Below are 21,873 nucleotides of genomic sequence, written 5' to 3'. Positions count from 1 at the left end.
GGGCGTTATTACAGCTTCCAACTGCCTTGTGAATCACATTTGAAAGATAAACTGGAGAAGTGCGTGGTTCACAGGTTGTGCTGAACTCAGATTTATTAAACTGACAATTGAAGCAGAAATCTTAATTTTTTTCCCCCCCACCACTGTTACTGTGTCCACATGCATGTTAGCCAAACATCTCTTGAACCAAACTCGCAGAATCATTGCCTGTACTTCTACAACTGATTAACTTTGGGGAGTTTTTTTTTTTTTTTTTACTATTTCCGAGGACGGCACAAACAGCCTCTGGATGCAGCCGAGTAACAAATCCCGATGGACACGAGGCTGGCTGAGCAAAGCGCCTAGTGTCACTCGACGGAGTCCTGTGCGTCAAACTCGCCCTGTAAATCCGATACGGAGGGAAGGGCGGGGCTGACATGTTTTCTCAGAGGAAATGAGAAGTTCATCCGGCCATAAAATTCAACCCTGAATAAACTGAGTGGAGTAAATGATAGCTACTATCACAAACCCATTCAAGAACATAAAAAGAAAAACGAGAAGCAAGAGAAATGAAACTCATAACTTGTTTACTTAGTTTATTCTTTCATTGAGGATTTGCACCTTAATCCTTCTCAGATGTTTATATAAAAGCATAATAATCCTCTAGAGTAACTGGGGATCAATAGTCATTAAAACTACGCTGCAGACCTCCTGGAGAGCATTTTGTTTTGCAGCTGAGGAACGTTGGGATCAATCCACCTGCAGCAGCCTGCTCTTAGTTTAGGCAGCAGCCCCGTCCAACTTCAGCCCAGCCAGGGACTCAGAAGGCGTTTCTTCTTCTTCTTCCTCCTCCTCTTCTTCCTCATCATCATCCTCCTCCTCAGACTCATCTTCCTCATAGTCGTCATCATCATCATCATAGTTGTCCTGTAGGGCTCCTCCTCCTCCACCAGCCGCCAAATTCTTCCAGTAAGCGTCGTACCCCGACGCTCCATCGTAGTCGTCGTCGTCGTAGTCACCGGCCTGGCGGCCAAACTTCAGGGTGCGAGCTGCGGAGGACACACGGGTGCAACGTTAGCTAGATGTTACAAGGGTGAGGTGGCCAAAAAAAAAACATGTTCGGTAAGAGCATCTCACTGAAAGAAAGGCTCGCCAACCAGTTTCCTGATGCTGTAATCGCTAATGGCAGGGCTTTTATTCTTGTGCATCGATTGTTTCTAAAAGTCAAAGCTTTATTACATCAGTTGCACCACATTGTGCCTTGGTTACACAGGAATGCTGCACTGCTACAATAAAGAGTAGTGAAACAAAGATCAAATAAAACAGATAAAATATAATCATTGACACTACAAGAAAAACAGGTTTGTTTAGGTTAAGTTGTTGGTCTCTACCCTTGTGTGTTCCTCTAAGCAGAAGTTTGTTTATTTATTTCCATTTATGGGAATTAAGTTCCTCTATAAAGAAATGTGCTTACATTTTTTTCTGTTTCATTTTCGAAAACACTTCACGGGGAAGCAGAGGCTGACTTGCTGGAAATGCCAGCTTTACGGGAACAGAATGAAGTTCCTGAAAAGACTTCTGTGCCACTCACTGGACATGCTGAGGTCTTTGGTCTCCTGGGTCTCGTGGCCACACTTAGGACAGGGCGGCGCTTTGCCCTTCTCCTGTTTGAAGACCTTACTCTTGGCGTGGTCGTCGCAGTAACAAGCCTGCAGACACGTTTGCATTTTCAAGTCAGTCAAACAGCACGTCACGTGGGAAGTGTTACATCAAAAACCCCAGAAAGAAAGCAATCAGATATCTGTTGAGCCCTAAAGACTGGCTGCTGATTCAGCTCACAGTGGATTTCAAGTTTATCAGCATTGTTGCGCAACGCTGCCACGGAAACGGCGCTTCCTTAACTCTTGTGAGTTTGTCACTGTGGTTGCGTTTTCCCCTCTAACGTTGGAGATTTCTTCTCTTAACATTTAGAGTAAGAGAGAAAATTTACTAACAGAGTTTTAATCCAAAGCAAAGTTGGTCTGAAGCCAAAACGGGGCCTGAACAGAAACATCCACTCAGGTCTGTGTTCCTAAACTGCACCGTATATCTTATCACAGCTTTAGCTGTGGAAAACATCTGCTTACCCAACCTTTTTTTAAATGAATGCACAGAGATGTTTACCATTTAGTTGGTTGCCATGACAATCGGGGAAACTCTTTTCCATTTTCTATTCAGCTGCTCGATGTGAGAACCGTTCTGTGTCCAAAGGTCGAGCGTCTCACAGACGTTGTGCAACAGTTCAGCACATAAAGAAATCCTGTAAATCTATCAACACATCAACTTCAGCCGTTTCCCTCTGGCCATATACAACCAAACGTTCCAGAGAATGGGTCTGCAGATTGTTATTCCCTAAACACTTTAAAGGGATGGTTCAGAAGTAAAGTTTAACTACGACCAGACTGATGTGTTTATAGCCAGTACAAGGCTGCGCTGAGATCAAAGTGGTTTGCTGCCACCTTAAAACTAGAAATGGGCATTTTCAGCCAAAACATTCCACCGTACAGTCCCGTTCCTCCGGTCCTGTCCTCTCTTTCCACCAGCCACCGCTCCAAGCATTAAACCAAACTGCAGTAATTCATGCGTTTCCCAGCACATACTCATTTTGTCCTTTTCTTTTCAGGGCTAATTAATAAAGCCCAACTTGAAACTGTCTGAAAGCAGAGAGAGCGGTTTTAACGAGCCAATGTCTGCATCCACTTATGTTTTAGGATTTTCACTTAAAAACTGAGTTGGGACTTGCGGTGAGCTTAAGTTTAAATCACCCAAAGTCCTGAAGCTAAAAAACTCTACAGAAGCAGAGGCTTTGTGTCGATGGAGCAACATGAATGGGAATGCATTTATCCTGAGCTCACCTGTGACCACAATCTCCTCTTTATAATCCTTTCCAGAAGCTGGAACACGCAGTTATTTTTCTTTTCTTTTTTTTTTTTTACTCCCCGCAGGGGAGTGAGCTGTAGGTATTGTGTTGAAAAAAGCACCCCAACTGGAAATGTACCATCAGAAACAACTTACTGTGCCACTACCAAGTGCCAGTGAAAGACTTTGATTATTCAAGAATCAGTGTTTAAAACAACTCTAAACCACTCGTCCGAGAATAGCTCTAATTCTGCAAACTGAGGCCATGCAAAAACCTAAGCTAATAAATTCCCATCACCTTTCCACGTACCCCCACTTCGAAATATCTAAACTACTGCTTTAAAAAATGTTCAATTATTATTATTTTATACAATAAAATCACAACAACAACTCAGCCCAGTGGTAATTCCTAAAGGACACTAACGTAACAGGTTTAAACTTGTAGATTTTTTTTTGTTCGTTTTGTTTTTCCAATCAAATTTAACTCAAAGCAGGAGGACAAACAATGTCCAAAGAGCTTCTGGTAGCTGCCAGTCTTGTTTTATCAGACTGGAGTACTACCGCGCTATTGTTTAAAGGGCAGCTTTGATCTTAAGTTTCGTTTAATCGCCTGAATGCCCGCAGTCTTTCAAAGCAAACTGAAAGCAAAAGAGGACGTAACAGATGAACTGAAATCAACTTTATATTATCAGCGGAAAGAATGCGGACTGTTTGTTGTCAAAAATAGCTGCGATGCTCATAAGATGGGTGAGGTTTTTACATTAAAATAATTCTTGATCCTATTTAAAGAGCAGAGAAGGATATCAGTTAACTCTGACCCAGTTAGCCTCCTGGGTCAGAACTATCCCAGTCCGTAATTAGAGTTTTTAAGGGTTTAAATACACAAAAAGCTACAGGCCCAGACAATATGTCTGCTTTTCTTCTGAAGAACTTTGCAGAGGAGCCTTCTCCAATCTGGCATAAACTTTTTCAGTTTTCTATGGATAGTCATCTAGTGCCAGATATTTGGCAGTAATCAATTGTTATTCCAGTGCCAAAAAATTGCATATCCTCAAGCTGATAATGATTATCGCCCGGTGGCGCTTACCTCCACTGTAATTAAATCATTTGAGAGACTATTGGAGCTACTGCAAAAGGAGGTGGAGCCATCACTTGATCCTTTTCAATTTGCGTATGCACAAGTGATGCTATTCTGACATTAACACACCGTTTACGTTTTTTTAAAAAACTAAGTTCAGTTGAAGGTGAACCCCTTTTTTTAATTAAGTGGTATTATTTAACAAGTTTGAGTCAGCTCCTCTGGTAATTACTTCTTAGATGATACGTTTTGTCTTTCATCCAAACGACTTCTCCAGTCTGAGGAGCTGCAAGCAAACTCAGCCTTGCAAGTAGCACCTTCGCTTCGTGAATCAACCTGTTGGGTGTGACACCCAAAACTAGTTGTTCACACGCAAACAAGGACTGTCAGCCCCTGATGGCCGCTTGGGCTGAGCGATACTCGCAATAACAGCATTGGAGGAGCGGGACAAATGCACACGGAGGCGTCCGCCCCTGTTTAGTGATGGACGGGTTCTCTTCACAAAGATGGCTTCCTTTATTCCTTGCTCAAACCAACGTTTCTCTCCATCAAGTGTGTGCACATCTTCATCTCTGAAAGAGTGACCACTGGCCTGCAGATGGGAGTTCAAAGGTCCACCAGTGTCTTCATTTTCTTAGACCACTCCGATTGTTTGGTGTTTCTTAAAGAATAATGTTAATTTTTTTTACAGGGCAACCACTGAGTCGATCCTGAGATATGGCATTACTGGGTGGTTTGGAAACCTCACAATTTAATCAAAAACCCAAATTCAGAGTCTGGTGATGATGGCAAGTAAGGTCACTAACACCTCAGACCTACTCTCCCTAGAACAGAATATGTTCTTATGACCTCTGGGAGAAGGTTTAGGGTTCCTTTGTGTAAATACAACCGCCTTAAACTCTCGTTTGTACCACTCTCCATCAGCCTGATTAATGGAAGACTAGCAGGGCCTGAACACAGTAATAGGAGGTTGAATTATATGAAAAGGAATGAATTGTTTGTGTACAAGTACTGTATGTTCGGACATACAGTACTTGTGGATGTACTGCCCATCTGAAGTCAGTGTTTTCTTTTTTTTTGCACATTAGTAATGCGTAACAGTGTGTTTTTTTTGTCAAAATTTGATTTATGTTTATTTTATTATTTGTGCTCATTTCATGTATTATTGTTATAGACTTTGTTTGAAGTATTGCTTTGCCTTTGTTGGATGGCAACTTTGTCCCCTCTTCTAAGACAGATCTCTCCCATGGGAGACAAATAAATGATCTTATCTTATCTGTGTGTGTGAAAATATTCAATGCTTTCTTACCTTACAGCGCAAACAGGAGTGTTGTCCCAGTCTGTTACAGGAAACACCTAAAATGAATCGTGAAAAAATGTCAAAAATACAATGACACACTCACTGCACAAATACCCTCTGGTTATTCATCCCTAGGTATGAAAGTATAAACAGTTTACTTTTCTCCTAACCACAATAATAATATAAATAGCAGAGTACAGCCAATTGACTCACATTTGAATGTTTCTGCCTGAAGGACTTGGCAGCTCGCCTGGTGCTCGAACTGATCATCCTCACAAAGGAAGTTCTGACAGAAGGAACACCGGAAAATTCGACCTCCTATTCAGGAAGTTGAGATTGCCTGTTGTAACTACTTTTGGTTTGATGTGGTGATGTGCCAAATAGATATGAACGCTGGAGGAAGGGAGTGCCTCACCATGATCCCAGACGCCTCGCTCACACTCGATGCAGTCCGCGTCAGTCAGGGGACACGCACAGGCGTGAGTGCTCAGACATTTCCTACCATGGCAAACCCAGGCTTCACAGAAGTCGCACACTGCCCCCTTGTGGATAAAAAATAGAATTACGGTGAAAAGGCCTTTTTTTTATTATTTTCAAACCTTCTTTAAATTAACATTTTAAATCCACACAAAGCAAATTCAACCTTTCCAATTCAATGCAGCTACACAAATAAGTCAAAACTTGCAGCATCCTTTGGGAGCATTACTACAATAACTGCTGTGAGCTCTTTGCTCAGTAAAGATCACTTTCACCACCCGTTTTAGAGAAATTAGCTGTAGATTCGAAAAAAATATTAGAAATGACAGAAAGCAGACATGTCTTGATAAAAGGAATCAACCACAGTTTAGCTGTTTTGTTTAAATGCTACAAATATATATCATAATTAGTGCTGGGCAACGATTCAAAAATGTATTCATGATTAATATCAAGATATTTTTCAGACTAATCTTGATTAATCTTATTATTATGCACAATTAAATTGTAATGCTGTCACTTTTGTAGTTTTTTCTTTTTCATACAACTCGTGAATTCTTCTTGTGATAGTGTGCCGTGAGGGAGGCTCTAAGGACGTCACACAGACCCGCATCTTCTACATTTCAATTTGTAGCTGCCCACTTCGATATTGCATTTGTTAGCCTGTTTTGCTTCTGTTTCTCTATTTTTCTTCCACACACTGCATTCAGCCTCGTCTGCAGAAGCCTCCCTCCACTGTTTGTGGGTGATTGGCTAGCATCAACAGTGTGTTTTGAACTTAAGTGGTATTTCAGGCTCAAACTACTTCTGTGGAAAGACAGTTCAGTGTTGCAGTGCTTACAGATAACTTTACTTCTATCCATTCAACCTTGGGGAAGAGTTTTAAAATAATAATGCCCACGTTAAAGTCTGGTACCTTTCTCCATGTTACTGTCCTCGGTGCTCAGTTTCTGATAGGATTCATGTGAGCATTGTGTGGCAGCAGCCATACAAAACAAAGGCTATCATTGTTTGAGACGCGCAATAACGCCAATCCACGGTCAGTAGTGATCAACACCCCGCACTCAGCGTACAACGTGTTTGTCTGTGTGTATATGTGTGTTCATAGCCACTGAGCAACGGACTTAAAAATTAAGAAAAAAAACTAACAGCGTTAACTCGTTAAAATAAATTGTCGCTGTTAAGCATCAGCTGCGTTAACGCGACAATAACGCGTTAACGTGCCCGGCACTAATAATAACGTGTATCCTTGGAAAACGAAGAGTTCATGGTTATAAACCAGGGCTAGTTCGGGAGAGATTTGTTAGTGCCATGTTAGTTTAAGGGTAAAGAAATGTTGCAGTGAGCTCACCACCATGGCCATCCCAGTGGTGTGGATCCCAGGATGCTTAATGACACAATCTGAAGACTTCATGCACTTGGTTTTACCTGAATACATAAAACACATTTAATAGCTTAAAAAGAAGAGATTACTCATTACTTTACCTTGCCTTTTGTTACTCTGAAAGACAATGTAAAGAGTTTAGGGACATTTAATTCAGCACTTACACGTCGGTAGTGGAGTGCCATAATTGTGAATTTTCCATTTTAAGCCTTAATGTCAAAAGATACAACTACCCTAATTTTTCAGATTTTGTTTGTTTTTGTTTTGTACCACAGGGAATGAGCACTAGCCTGAAAAGAAGAGAAGTGGATAAAGTAAAATAAAAATGAAAACGCTGTGATAAGAACCTTTTCCTGAGTGATTAGGAGATCAGTCAAAGAAAAAGCTTCACTTTTTAACAAAGCAGTGACTTAAAGCATTTAGCTAAGAAGCTGCACAGAAGTCCTGATTAGATCTAGCACTCTGGAGTTGCACTCTGCAGGGCATATCTGAAGAAACCTGAAAATGTGACGACATGCATCCAGTCTGATTTGAACAAGGGATTTGAGAAGAACTGAAAGGGAGTGTGTGACAATTTACAAGGACAGGGAGTTAATCGTCTAAAAACCTGAAGATAAAGACAGTTCAAGTCACAGCAGGGTACTCACCACACTGAGCGCAGACAGGCAGCTTCTGCACTGAGTTACAGAAGTAGCAGAATGCTCTGTTCTTCTGTTTTCTAATATGTGGCAGAAATACAGTATGTTCATTTGTTTAACTATTAATGTCATCCTGAATCAGTGTCGTTACTCACCTCTGACATTTGTCACATTCCTACAAAGACAATAAAAGGAATCAAGTTAGAAATCTAATTTTGATCAGACAGCGTCATTGATGGATCATCAGTCGTATCTTCATACCATGTTGGAGTTACAGGGATGTTTGGCCACGTCAACCTGATCCCGATTAGCTCGGTTCAGTTTCTCTCTCTCTTTACGGCTCTCGGCCTTTTTCCTGGCTCCCGTTTTCTTTTTGGGCATCTCGGCTTTTTTTCTGTGGACGATTTATTTCCCTGCAAAACACGGAGAACAAACTGGATCTACCAGAACAGCGTGTTCGAGTCACACAGCTCGGATATAACTATACTCCAAAGCCAGGAGTACTAAAATAGATGATTCATTATAATGACAAGTATCCACTAACAACAATAATGTGGAAGAAGTTTCGTATCGCTAGCTTAAACTGTACTCTGACATCATGACTAATTAGGCTAAGTTACAGTTTCGCTTGAACACAAATCAAACTGTCTTTATATGAATTTATCGAGCTGCCTACTACGGCCTACTGAGCTACCGGATAGTAAACGCACGTGTCATTTCAAATAAATTACAATGACTTGAAATAAATTACCACCTTTAGCGTTCTAGCGGTGCGACCGCTCTCGAGTCCATCAGAAAAATATGTTCGCCGGAACACAGAGCTGAGCTTTTCGTTCCGCAAGGTAGAAAACTATTTTTTAAAGATAACTTTATTAAAAAAGTACAAAAAAATTTAAAAAAATAAGAAAAAAGAAAAAAGAGAGAGAGAGGGATACCCACAGTTCAATTACTGGGCTCCAATGAAAGTTAAAATACCTGGGGACATTATAATAAAAACTAAGAAAGAGGAGAATAACCAGTAAAATAATAATATTATTAATAATTATAGTAGAAAACTAACATGAATTGAGTTATTTTTTCTGCTGGAAGCCAAATAAAACATGTTTTCAAAGTAATTTGAGGTGCTCGTCCTTTGTAGCCTCCGCTTCCCCATATTCCAGTCCTGTCTCTAGTTATGTTATATCCCTACAGGACGAACTGATGCCCTATTTTATAAACACTGCAAACTCCGCCTGTTTGCCTTGCTGCAGCATGCACTGGTGTGTAAATGGTGCAAACCCCTTTGATTGCAGTTTTAGTTTGAAGCACTATTTTCAGCTATTATCAACACAATAAGTGTATTTACATCATTCTACAGTGACCAGATTGCTTTTTGCCTTTTCACTTGATTGTTGAACATATTCGGGTGCATTGATTATTTAAAAAAGACGATCGTTTTATTTGTTCACAATTAAAACAATAGGTGCATGCAAAGTGTAAATTTGTTTATTTTTAACTGTTGTCACGACTGATCAGTTGGAACACGGGCAGGTTGACTATATATATACATTTAAAAATGTGCTTATTTTTTTATTTGACAAAATACCACCTCCTGGCGTTTTATTAGCGTTTCTTTTTGACTATTATTATTTTATTTATTTATTTTTCTCTTTTTGACTATTATAATTTATGGTTGTGGTTTAGTTTGTCTGTCACGTGACAAATTGTGGCCGTCCGTTCACGCCCAGGTCACGTGCTGCCGACCAGCGAGCCAATCCGGAGCGAGGACTGAATCCAGCTGAAAGTGAACCACAACACGGGGCACATTTCACCTGCTAATGATGCTCAGTGGCTGATCACGCCGCACACAAACTCCTCACACTCCTCCTGAAGGGGGGCCCGGCTCCTGGCCCTGGATATGATGTAGGTTTAAGGCCTTTAAAAAAAAAAAAAAGAAGAAGAAGAAGAAAAAAAGATGGTGTGAGGAGGGGGGCTCGTGATGCGAGCTTAGGTCGACACCCGGCGGTCCATCCGAGCGGCGGCCGCGCCATGGCTCCGTCCCTCATCCGAGCCTGCCGCAGTCTGGCTCTCTCGACGTGGCTGCTGTCGTTCTGCTTCGTCCACCTGCTCTGCCTGGACTTCACGGTGGCGGAGAAGGAGGAGTGGTACACGGCGTTCGTCAACATCACCTACCTGGACCCGGTTGCCATGGAGATCAGGACGGAGAAGACGGAGTGCGGCCGCTACGGCGAGCACTCGCCCAAGAGGGACGCCCGGGGTCCCGTGCTGCTCCCGGCCCTCCAGCAGGACAGGCAGGCGTGCGAGCCGAGCGTCCGGTTCCCCCCCGCCCCGCCGAGCGCCGCCTGGGTGGCGCTGGTGGCCGCGGGGAACTGTACGGACCGCGAGAAGATCCGGAACGCGGCAAACCACAACGCGTCCGCCGTCGTCATATACAACAGCGCCAACGACACCATAACAATGTCCCATTCAGGTATGGAGCTGTGCAGTTCAAGGACGCCTTGACTCGGTGTAAACACACACACACACACACACAGGCCCGTGATAACACACTCCTGTAAAGCTTCTACAGGTGGCCAACAGGTTTTACTGAGACCTGAAAGCACCAGTGAGCTGCGTCTTAAGACGACTCAGAGGCCGATTAATGGTCTCCTCTGGCTGCTGCTTCCTCCTGGGCTCTCCTGCCTCGGTGTAATCAGATATATTATTATGAATGTGTTATCTGGATAAAGTAGAAGATAATCAATGCTCCAGATCCCCCGGGGAAAGGGCTAATTTCCCCTAAGTTGAGTTTCTGGCTGTGTGTAGGACAGGATTTAGGTTTGTTTTTTTGTTTTTTGGCTGAGCTGAAATAACAGATACAGTTTAAGCAACAAAAATCGCCTGGTGAGCGCAATCGGACGATTTTCAACTTGTGACTGATTCCCCCCCCCCCCCCCCCACAAAAAAAAAAAAAAAAAAAACCTGTGGAACCCACAAAGTCATGATAACTAGGACCACCTCAGGTAAACACTCAGTTATCAAAGCGCCAGCATTATGTCATAAAACAGAAGTGTGTTCAGCTGTGACATAAACAAGCAAAGTAGCCAAGCCCCTAACTAACCATGACAGAGCGGAGCAGTTACAAAAGGTTCCCGCAGGGCAGGAAATCCAGAGAAAGAAAGAAAAAAAGCAGATGTAAATTCTAAGGAACACAACCAAGCGGTCCAGAAAGAGGCAAAACATGGTCATTTATTGAAAAAATCCCCTAAAGTTGAAAGGCTGTTCATACCCAGAACAACAAACGAAACAAACAAAAAAAAATGCAAATTCCAGTTATACCAAAACCCCAAAAGTGCATCCCGATGGCTCACTGCTGCTGTAAGTGTCACATAAAAATAATATAATTAACCATATAAAAGTATATGGTTAATTTTATGTTATTTATTAGTTCATAGATTACAGCCAAGACTGAGTGATTGCAGAGGACAAATGCTTCCTGAAACATCAGTTCACTCACATAAAAGTGTCAGTCAGAAACCATTACACCAATGAAGTGCCTGGTTTAGGCTTTATCTGCTGTTGCTAGAAAAAGAAATGTGGAAAACGTGTGAAACTTTCCGTCGTTTAGCACCTTGCAGTCAAAACGGGATCCCGGTGGCTTTTAATTGGCCGTCAGTTTGTCTTCTCTTTCGTCAGATGGCTGTAAAAGTGATCCCAGTGGTACGGTTTGACGTGATGGATGTCAATGGTGGTGAAGATTCTCTGTCATCCAGGTCTTGGTAATCCTAAGTGCCTGAATAAAAAGGCAGCTGCACTTTCTTGTCTGGTTTTTGATTCTCTAAAAAAAAAACCTGTGATTGCACCGTATATGGACATGCAGACGCTGCGTTTGTTTGCATGAAATGACTGGCTGCTGTTGGGATGTTTCTACCTTTCACTTGAATTCAAGCGGTATTTGCAGCCCCCCCTTTTCTACAGCTGCTTGTATACGTTTTGCCTTTAGTGTGGATGCTCCATCCTTGTAGTCGTTCTATGTAAATAAAGCCACCTTTTTTCCCACTTGAACAGACTTTCCATCACGAGCCTCTTCTTCCCTTGCTGGTGCTTTTCATAAAGGTGTGGCAACCATGACCGACACCTCCGTCCAAGACAAACAGCAGGTCTTTACAGAAACAGATGTTCAAACAAACAGCGTCTGACACCTGTCGTAAAGTTGGTTCATTGTCATAAAGCCTGTTTGAACGGTGTGCAAAGCCTCTGAAGCTCCTACACGGATTGGAGCGAGTTTCCTTGACGCATTTGTAATATTCTGGCATCTTTCGTATGTCGTTTTTTCGGATGGAGGTGAACTAATGTCCTGTTAAGACCGAGGGCTTTAGTCTTAGCTCTGTAGAGTGAGAATCTGGTTATCAGCTACATCATGTAAAAGTATATTTCCCCAAATTAAACCTTTTCAGTTTTCATTTGTATCCTCAGTATTTGCATGGGTGAGCCATATAGTTCTACCTGCTTCCTGTCTGGCAATTCTACTTTACATGGTTCAACATGGTTACCCCATTGGGTAATCGTGTAGTAATTCGTAACTAAGCGTTATCCGCATTGTGCAGCAAATTTTAGATCCATATAAAGAAGTCAAACAGGCTGATGATCTCTAGATTACACAGTACTTCCTTTTTGCTTCCATATTTCGACCTCATGGTTCTGAAAGCACAAATTTCTCACTCGTCCAGACCCCGTCTCTGGCATCGCCTTCCTGATTTAGAGGTTCTATTTTTGTCTCCTCTAACTGCATGACTGGGGAAAGATGATAAGATTTGAGGCTCCGAGGAATTTTATGCCTTCCCCTGCTTCTGTTGGTTACGCAAGCCCAAGTTTATCCTATAAAGGTGTGGTTTGAGCCAAGCGGTTTTTTGTCCTTCGGCTTATTTGCCGTGTGACGTGAAGAGATGCGGTTCAGTCGTGTGTTTACGAAGACAGCGGTGAGCATCGGGGTGATTTCCTCACGGCGCCATATGGCCGCGCTTAATAAACCATAAACCTGTGGTTTAAAGTGTTTGTGTCTAAAATTACACTTGTGGAAATGTTGCTGTACAAACCAGAGAACATTCATGTGTGTCCAGGGACTCTCGTTCCACCTGCTTCAGTACATTCGCTGACCATCTGACCTGATTGAACAAAAAATATCTCATGTTGCTGAGAAATAGATGGGGACTCTTTTGAATAGTTATTTATTTAGGACTCTAAATGGCCGGCGGTCTTCAGCAGCTGCTCTGTTTTATTCGGAAGCATTCGTCTCGTAGGTTTATAAATCTTTGTGTTGACAGGGAGGATAACTGGATGAACTCAGTTGGATTTTATCTGGTGATCGGTTGTTCTGGTCGATGAAAAATAAGCCTCTTAAATTGTTCTTGGCTACAAAAGTTGCACCGCCTTGTGCTCATTCTTAAACGCAACTGAAGCCTTTTTTTAAAGGAATGCATATCGCCCGCCGCCTTTTCCTGCCAGAGTTTGAAACTAAAATCATCTGAGGAGGGATGGATTTGTTGGTGATGTGATCCACGATCTCATGCAGTGTTGGGAGACCTCATGACGTGTGTTAGCACTCGGAGTGTGTGTTGCGAACGACCCTCAGCTACTGCCACACCAGATTCAGCTCAGTAGCTCAAACTGAGTTATAGCCACTTCTGTGTCGGCTAGTGTCGATTAGCTGTGGTGGCCATCTTGAACTGAGGTGACAAGTTAATTACTCGTGGGTGTACATTCAACAATCATTTTCTGAGAGCGACATTAAAATCCATGCAGTGGATCATGACATATTTTGCTAACAGAGGTTGACACCAACAGATAATACCAAAGTTTTAAGCTGTGTAGTGCTCGAAGCGTGGTTTGCGGGTAATACTCAGCCATCACCATACTAGAATTTATCTCAGTGTCTCTAAAACTGACTGAGTTAGAGCCATGTTTCTGATCTCTGAGCTTGTTTAGCTGTGGCAGCCATCTTGAACGGGACTGACTCCAAAAGTTACAATGCACAGCAGTTTATTTAAAAGCTGTCAAGAGATATTTTGCCAATGACAAACACAAGCAGAAACATGCAAAAACGAAGCTGTTCCCTGCAGGGAATTATCAGTGCGATAGCTACGAGTCATTGCAGGTAAATACTCGGAAATCTGCGTATCGGATAGATTCAAAGCAATCAGCGCCTCAGGAACCATGTTGGTGTACAAAGGTGTCATTTCTGGGGACGGATAGATGAAGTGAAGCCCCACAGGGAGCCTCCTCTGACGCCAGGATGCCACAGTCAGAAGCAGGCAGCAGAGGGAATGTGATGTAACTTCTGCTTCTTGGAATCGTCCACCTGAATTATGGATGAGACAGCTGAGCATTGTTTCTTTGTTTGGAAAAGCACAGAGTGGCTCCTGTGTCATTCTCCCACCGTGTGCTGGGGCTAAACCAGCGTGGGACTTTTAAAACTGACAAACAGATTTCTCAGTTTGTGAGAGAGAGCCTGAAAACCCGAAGTTCAACTTGTTGAAAAGAGGGGAAAACCGAGGAGGAGCCGATATTGCGTGTTTTTAACAGAAGCACGACTTCCTCGAGAGGTTTAAAATGCAAAAGTGGGGTTGCTTTTTATTTGACTGGATTGTTCTTGCAGAAAATCAGTGTAAAAGGACAGCGCATTTGGATCAAAATGTGGCTAAATCATCACTCCGAAAGTGATTTAGCCTTTTCTTAGCTTTGTTGTCCTAAACAAGTAAAGCAAAACAGCACCAACGAAACACAGAATATCATACTTTGCATTAAATCATCTAAAAACCTTAGCAGAGAATTCTGCGGAAAGTCTTGTTATAAAGCAAGAAACTGATGGAGAAAAAATCCTTTCAAGGCCGTGCTGTTGTTTCAGCTCTACAGCACCTCAAACATCATCATGTACCTCTGTTGTTTCCTGTACTCGTTGGCACAAGCTAGTTTTTTTTTTACTATCATCCTAGAAACAACCTTAATATCTCTTTACCCAAATGAAATTTAGACTGAAAGCATGTATTAGTTGATCATTTTTATTTGCCATTTCAAGATGGCCACCCCAGCCAACTGACCTTAAAAACACAAAGAAATTGCTATAACTCATTCAATTTTACAGATACTGACCTAAAATTTGAGCTTGATAGTCTGTGAGGCTGATCCCCCAAAACAAATTCTGAGCAGGTTGCACAAGATCTTTGTTTCAGAATTTGCCAATTAACTATTTGGAGTCAGCTCTTTCTGTCTGTTAGCAAAATATCTTGTGAACCGTTGGATGAATTTTAAGGGAATTTTCAGGAATTCATCATTGGATATATGTCTTCAACAGATTTTTCTTTGTAGCCAACCAATTTCAAGATGGCTGCCGCAGCTAATTAACATTAGCCAACAAAAAATGGCTATAACTCAGTTAAATTTACAGATATTAACTTTAAATTTGATGTGGTGGTGGCTGAGAGTCATTCTCAGCACATAATCTGAGTGTAACATGCTCACAGTATCTCTTGAGATCGAGCATAACGTTATTTTCAAGGTTTGACCAAAACGGCTACAACTCCATCATTTTTATTCATTAGATGATTTCAGTCTAAAACTGCGGTAGGAAAGGCGGCGGGCGATAAGCATCCCTTTAAAGAATCCTAGGCCTTTAATGTTTACTGCTTTTGCTCAGTAGGACCATGATGTTTATCCTTTGCTTTGTGTCTTTATATTATTTTGCTTTTTGCTGCACGTGAAATAAAACGTTCAGTCGGTTCGTCCTGAATGTGTCCACAGAGTCGACACGCGGTAAATGCATCTCTCTTCCCAGACGTGTTTCGGGAGAGGAAAGTTTGTGACTCTAGCAGAAACGCTTCACGAGCGAACCAACAGATGGTTGCTGGCAGGAAGCCTCTGAAACACGGAGACAGAGGATTGTGTTGATCTGCTCGCTGTAAGCTCCCAGCAATCAGCTCGCCACACTGACTCGAACACAATGAGGTTTTTTTCCATTTGAATGTGGTTTTATTTCTGTGCGTCCGTACAAAGGAGCCACACATGTTGGCTGGTGTTTGTCACGTTGCTCTGTATAATGTGAATAACACACTCTGTTAATTGAATTTATAGCACTGATGTTTGGTACTTTCAGCAGATTTATTGTTATTGCAGGTTGGGCCTTCAACTGGGATTCAGTATTAACTTTTTATGTCTTTAAACATGGTTAGTTACTAACATGTGAAATTTAGACCAGTTGAAGAGAATGAATTCTTAAAAACATCCACTTTTATGGTGAAACATCAAAATTCACCAGGCTGCTTGATAAAATGCCATTAATTTGAATTTATTCTTGAGAAAAAGGCACTCAGAATTGAATATTTGAATCGGTCCTTTTCATAATAAAGAATGGCGCTTGCTTTTGGAAAAAAGAAAATAAATCCAAAGCATTTTTTATGAAGGCAATCAGTAGAACGGATTGATTCAGTCCTGTCTCAACAACCAATCATGTATCCTTTAAGTGTAAAAAAGGTGTGCTGTTGTAGCCGATAGGTGGCCCTGTGAATATACCTGAATACTGTATATGCATGTAGAATCTGGAAGAGTGAAGTCAGAGTTGAATCAGAACACTTTTCATTTTGGTGACCAGTATTTGACAAACCCCTCGTAGAATCCCGTTTGGTCAAAACTCATATTTTTGTACTTGTAAAATTAAGCGTCATTCAGGCGTAAAACGCTCTCTGACCAAGCTTAAAATCGTTTTGTTAAAGAGTACATCACAGTATATCACTCACTCTTCCCAAAAGGGGGCGCTGTTACTTCCTGGTATATCACTGCACTGATTAATTTTAGTCCAATAGTTGCCAAATCAGTCCGCCTTTTAGACATAATATGCTATTTACAGCAGTTTGCTTTTCATGGTGAGTCACAGAATATCAGCATGTCGTTACAGGAACAGTCCCTCACAAAAAAGGTTTTACTTGCTCTGCACCAATGTTGGGATATTTGCATGTTAGTTTGTAAAAATATGGATCAGAGGTTAGCTTATTAGCTTGTAGCCATTTTAGACTGTTGAGAAAAAAAAACATGACAGAACAGTGAGATGTTGTTGTTTTGGTATTTTCACGTGTCACTTGTGTTGCACAGACACAAACAACATTGTGGTCATCATGATCCCGGAGCCTAAAGGACGTGAGATCGTGGCCCTGCTGGAGCGAAACATTCTGGTCACGATGCACATCACCGTGGGAACCCGCAACCTGCAGAAGTACGTGAGCCGAACCTCGGTGGTGTTTGTCTCCATCTCCTTCATCGTCCTCATGATCATCTCGCTCGCCTGGCTCGTCTTCTACTACATCCAGAGGTTCCGCTACGCCAATGCACGGGACCGCAACCAGGTATGACCTGAAGGATCCCGCCTGCCGCTGTGTTATTATCCCAGTGTTGCTCTTGGTCGACATTTTTGTGTTGTGACAGCCGTGTGAGGTAGTGGGGCAGCTGGATGAGCAGGAAATTGACAATAATTGTTTTTCTGCATTGTACAAAGAATTCGGCTACATTAACACGAAAGCTGGTCTTAGTTTCATTCCCAAAGCTGGACGGAATAATGAAAGAATGTAAAAAAAATCACCACTTTGTTTTTTTGCAAAGAAGCCACAGGTTTGATATTTTATCTTAAAAATATGATTCGAAAACAAATTTATTAGAACTTATATGGCTTTATCTTGGAATAATATATAAAACACACACAAATGCAAAGGTTAGGAGAATGTTATGTGTTTTATTTATTTTTTCGTCTTGACTGGCAAGACTTACACAACCATCTTCAAGTGAAGTCTGGTTTCACATACATCTGTTTTTTGCCTCTCCTGAGTCGTAAAGGTGGCTCATTGATTTTGTTTTATTAGCTTTAAACTGCAGACTTAAAGCAGATGCTTTTTTTCAGTGCAACGGGATTGTAAACTTCTGTATGATGCCCACAGGAGATGATCTGAAGTAATCAGTTTTTTATCGTTTGATCAAGTTAACACATAACATTTATAACTTAACTATTCCCAGATCCATGAAATACTCAGACGCTGCTTTGTTTCACAGTTTAAAACTAGTTGGGGTTTTTTTTTTTTATCTAATATTAATTTCTTTCTAAATCCTGAAGTAATAGAGGTGATTTGTGTCTGCAGAGGCGCCTGGGAGATGCTGCTAAGAAGGCCATGAGTAAACTTCAAGTGCGCACCTTAAAGAAAGGAGACAAGGTAAACCTGGTTCAAATGAGCAGCTCCAAGCATGTGGAGGTTGAGTTTACGAAGGTGTAGCTGTGTCTGCACAACACGAGTTTAACTTCAATTAGATGATACATATTTTTTTACTTCCCCGCCACGTGTGGGCCTATCTTTTTTTTTATTCCCACAAATTTGGACTTGAAAGAATGAGGAATAATAGGAATATTTAGTGTTTAATTACCAATATCTGGATCATTGTGCTCCTCGTAAGACCACTCAAGTTTGAGCTCATTGATTATCTGCAAGTTCATAAAAGGCTTTTTAAAACCAAACAAATGATCATTCCCTTCTTTCTTTTCCTATAAACACTTATTGGCTGAATGCAAAGTTCCCACAGAGTTCTGAAAATGATGGAAATTTATGGAAATGACTGTCCAAGCCAGAATAAGTATGGAAAAAAATAATTTGGTCTTTATTTTATTTTTATGGTACAGTAAAAAGGTTTATTTTTATTATACATGAAAAATCTTCTCGTAATTGACTGAGGAATTTGGAAATTTGTGTCGGAAGAACTAAAACGATCATTGCAGATGTGATACAAAAGGAAATTTTACAAGGAAACAATTAGAAGATAAACCTGATTTGAATTCTTTTGAGATAATTTGATAAAATAGGCCACACAGATTATATTTATTGACTGATTTATTTGTGCTTTATTCAAGTTAAAATGTTATATTAATAAGATTATTAATGATCAGATTTCTCTGCTTCTTGGCCAGCTTTTCTTGCTTGATTTGGCTGCAGCAGCTCCGTCTCCGTTTTGGCAAGATGTTCTTTTAATCCTGATTTTTTTGTGAGGGTCAGATATATTTAGTTGGATTACCAAGATTTAAACCAGCGTCACAACACAACTTGATGTGATCTAAGTTGCTGGGTTCAGTCAGGTTACTAAACTCTCATTGGATGTGTTGATCGGAGCTCCTTAGGTCCGACATCAGCACTGTGGAAATCACACGCAGGTCAGTTCCTAAAGACAAAACAATGAGCAGCCTTTCAAACCACTGAACCACCTCGCTAAAATAAGAAAAACAACATTTATCTCAGTCTAATGGTAAGTGGTTAAGGTTAAAAAGTGGAAAATCTGAGGTGAAAGCACCTGGTTAAGTCAACACAGAAAAATTGCAAATGTTCTACCTTTATTTTACCTAAAAACCTATAAATTAGGCTGTAGACGTATAAATATTTGTCATCTGGATGAATATTAATTTATTTGAGAAGTAATCTTCATTTTTGTGTTTTGTTTGTGTTTAGGAAACCGAGTCGGACTTTGACAACTGCGCCGTTTGCATTGAAGGTTATAAGCCTAATGATGTTGTGAGGATATTACCATGCAGGTAGGTTTGTGTGCGCCGTGCACAGCAGTCTCTGCCCTGTGTTGTAAGGATATCATACATTTATGCACCTCTGTCTTGTTTGATCAGACATGTCTTCCATAAACACTGCGTAGATCCGTGGCTACAAGACCACCGGACATGTCCAATGTGCAAAATGAACATCCTCAAAGCCCTGGGAATCCCAGTAAGCTCCTACACTGAGGCCAATAATATATTTAAGTAAAACTCATAGTGTTACACAAGAACCTCCCTCTAAGACGTGTTTATTTCAGTACAATGCAGACTGCACCGATGAGACCCCTCCGGACTACGAGGCGACTGGCGGGGGTCCTCTCACCAATCCCATCAGCGCTGCGAGTGAAATCACAGTTAACGAGAGCTCGGTGGTGCTGGACCCCGCAGGAAGAGCGATGGACCTGCAGCAGCTGCATCATAATACAGAAACAGCACCGCAGGCGGGGCAGAGCCACGTCGTGGCGAGCAGTACGTACTCACAAATAAATGTTATTTATAAACAGGCAGGTGTCTGTGACATCGTAGCACAGTACTTAAGTGTTTGTTTGGGTTTTTTTTAAAGAAAGTGCATATTGGACCTAAATTCATCAGGAATCAGTAACAGAAGTCTGATGCCCAAATTTACTATTACTGAGCAACAAGTGATCTTCTCCATCTTTGCATCTCCATTAGCTCCCCTTGACTGATCCGTCTTAACATCACATTCACAAAGCAAGTACTGTAGCTCTAAATATATGCTGGAGTCAACATACATTAGCTAAAAGTAGCAGAATTCTGACTAAAAGTAGCAAAATGACAGCTAAGAGCAGCAAAACACAAGCTAAAAGCAGTACAAGGTTAGTTAAAAGTCGCTAAATGTTAGCTAAAAGTAGAAAAGAGCTGGGTAAAGGTTAATAGTAATAAAAGGCTAACTAAAAAGTAAAAGCAGCAGAATGGTAACTAAAAGTTAAAAGTAGTAAAACCTAGCAAAAAGCTAAAGTAGCAGAAAGGTAGCTAAAAACTAAAAGTAGCACAATACAGCAAGTATAGTAAAGCATATTCCAAAGAGAAATTTGTTTTTGAAGGAACTGAAGAGATCTCTGTGTTCTTCTGTGGGGGATATATTTGTAAATGAAGTTAAAATATTTTAAAAAGGTAGAAAAACCAAAAGTCCTAGCACCCGTCTCCTGAAGGAGCTGGACACACATTTATGAACGGCTAAATTAGCACATAATATGCAGAAGTTAGATTGCAAAATACGGCAAAAACAAAAACAGGATTCACACAATAGGTGATATTTTGAGCTTCTTTGATCATCACAAGAATCAGATGCTTCCTGCCCTGGTGCTATCTCCATAAATATGGGAGTGATTTCCTCTAAATGTTGACTGTGTGGTTCACAGCCAAGTCGGAGGTGCGAAACCAGATATTTTGCCTGTAAAAGCCATGCAAACCATTAGTGAATCTGGAGTATTTCTTAGTGATGTGACGATTGCTGTTGCCTCCTAGTGGACACTACGGTTTATTGCAGGTTTAAGACAGACAGAGAGAGCGATCCAAACATGTTCACTTTGACTTGTCTTTGTCTTTGTCCAAGGCGAGTACCAGCCTCCGCTCAGCAGTGATTCCGACACTTCTGTCATCATGAGCGTGGACATCAGCATGTCCGAAGCAGACCTGTCCGTGGAGCAGGAGTGCGACGAGGCCAAGTCCAGAGCCAATCAGTGCTGAGAAAAGCCTTCTGATTTAAAGCAGAACTGAGTTATCAGAGGACTTTGAGTCTGTGCCTAAATTTAAAGATGATAAAAAAAAAAAAATGAACTGCACGAGTCAAAACTGTTTTCACTGACTACAAACCAGATTCGACTGCAGACAGCCAATCACAGCTCTCACATTGTAAACACACGATCTTCTGGCGTCCTTCGAAGACTTAAGTGTGAGGACGCTGGAGTGTGTGGGAAAAAGGCAACGTTTTGTCTCTGCTGATGGACACAACCTGGGAGCGGGAGCAGCAGGGCCTCTGTAACGCATGTGTGCAGCTTTAATCAGCATGTATACATGTATAGGTGTCTAAATACTTGGTACACGATCACTGCCAACAACTCCACAGGTTTTACCGCTGCAGTGGGTACTTATACATACATTGGGTGGTAGCAAGCAGTTAAGGAGTTTGAACATGTAAGCACACGTTATGCTGTAATATTTAAACATGTAAACGTCTCTGTTGTTGTTGCTTTAATTACTGAAAATGCCTGTTGTGGACAAAAAAACACAAAAAAAAATATATCGCTGTCCTCACACCTGACAATCGTAGCTTGTCCTAAGCGGTTTGAAGTGATGTCACCTGTTGCCCTATTGAAACTGGTGATAATTATCACCAAATGTTAGCACAACACATGATGTAAATACCCCCCCCTTCCTTACTGACCGTCTCTGTTCACATTCACACCAACACCCTTAGGTTCTGACTTTTTGGACCTTCTGTACAAAAAAAAAAACAAAAAACAACCAGCTGGCTAATATGAATACGTCTATATGTCC

The 21,873-nt window shown here is 41.3% G+C and overlaps 2 protein-coding genes across 2 annotated transcripts; one reads left to right on the top strand and one right to left on the bottom strand.

The window, feature by feature from the left end:
- Nucleotides 1–549: 549 nt before the first annotated feature.
- znf330 (zinc finger protein 330) lies at nucleotides 550–8,618 on the bottom strand. The gene is made up of 10 exons (XM_017408494.3): nucleotides 8,506–8,618; nucleotides 8,013–8,164; nucleotides 7,907–7,926; nucleotides 7,761–7,831; nucleotides 7,081–7,157; nucleotides 5,671–5,797; nucleotides 5,469–5,573; nucleotides 5,265–5,311; nucleotides 1,571–1,688; nucleotides 550–1,028 (listed from the first exon to the last, which is right to left on the bottom strand). Exons 2-10 carry the CDS (start codon nucleotides 8,130–8,132, stop codon nucleotides 760–762), a joined length of 954 nt encoding a protein of 317 aa, XP_017263983.1. The 5' UTR covers nucleotides 8,133–8,164; nucleotides 8,506–8,618; the 3' UTR covers nucleotides 550–759.
- Nucleotides 8,619–9,523: 905 nt separating this feature from the next.
- rnf150a (ring finger protein 150a) lies at nucleotides 9,524–21,873 on the top strand. The gene is made up of 7 exons (XM_017408480.3): nucleotides 9,524–10,221; nucleotides 16,872–17,122; nucleotides 17,906–17,977; nucleotides 19,256–19,338; nucleotides 19,426–19,522; nucleotides 19,611–19,821; nucleotides 20,930–21,873. The coding sequence occupies exons 1-7, from the start codon at nucleotides 9,780–9,782 to the stop codon at nucleotides 21,061–21,063; spliced, it is 1,290 nt and encodes a 429-aa protein (XP_017263969.1). The 5' UTR covers nucleotides 9,524–9,779; the 3' UTR covers nucleotides 21,064–21,873.

This window comes from Kryptolebias marmoratus, linkage group LG3, assembly GCF_001649575.2.
Source record: "Kryptolebias marmoratus isolate JLee-2015 linkage group LG3, ASM164957v2, whole genome shotgun sequence".
Classification (NCBI taxonomy): domain Eukaryota; kingdom Metazoa; phylum Chordata; class Actinopteri; order Cyprinodontiformes; family Rivulidae; genus Kryptolebias; species Kryptolebias marmoratus.
This window is presented reverse-complemented; position numbering and strand designations above follow the sequence as displayed.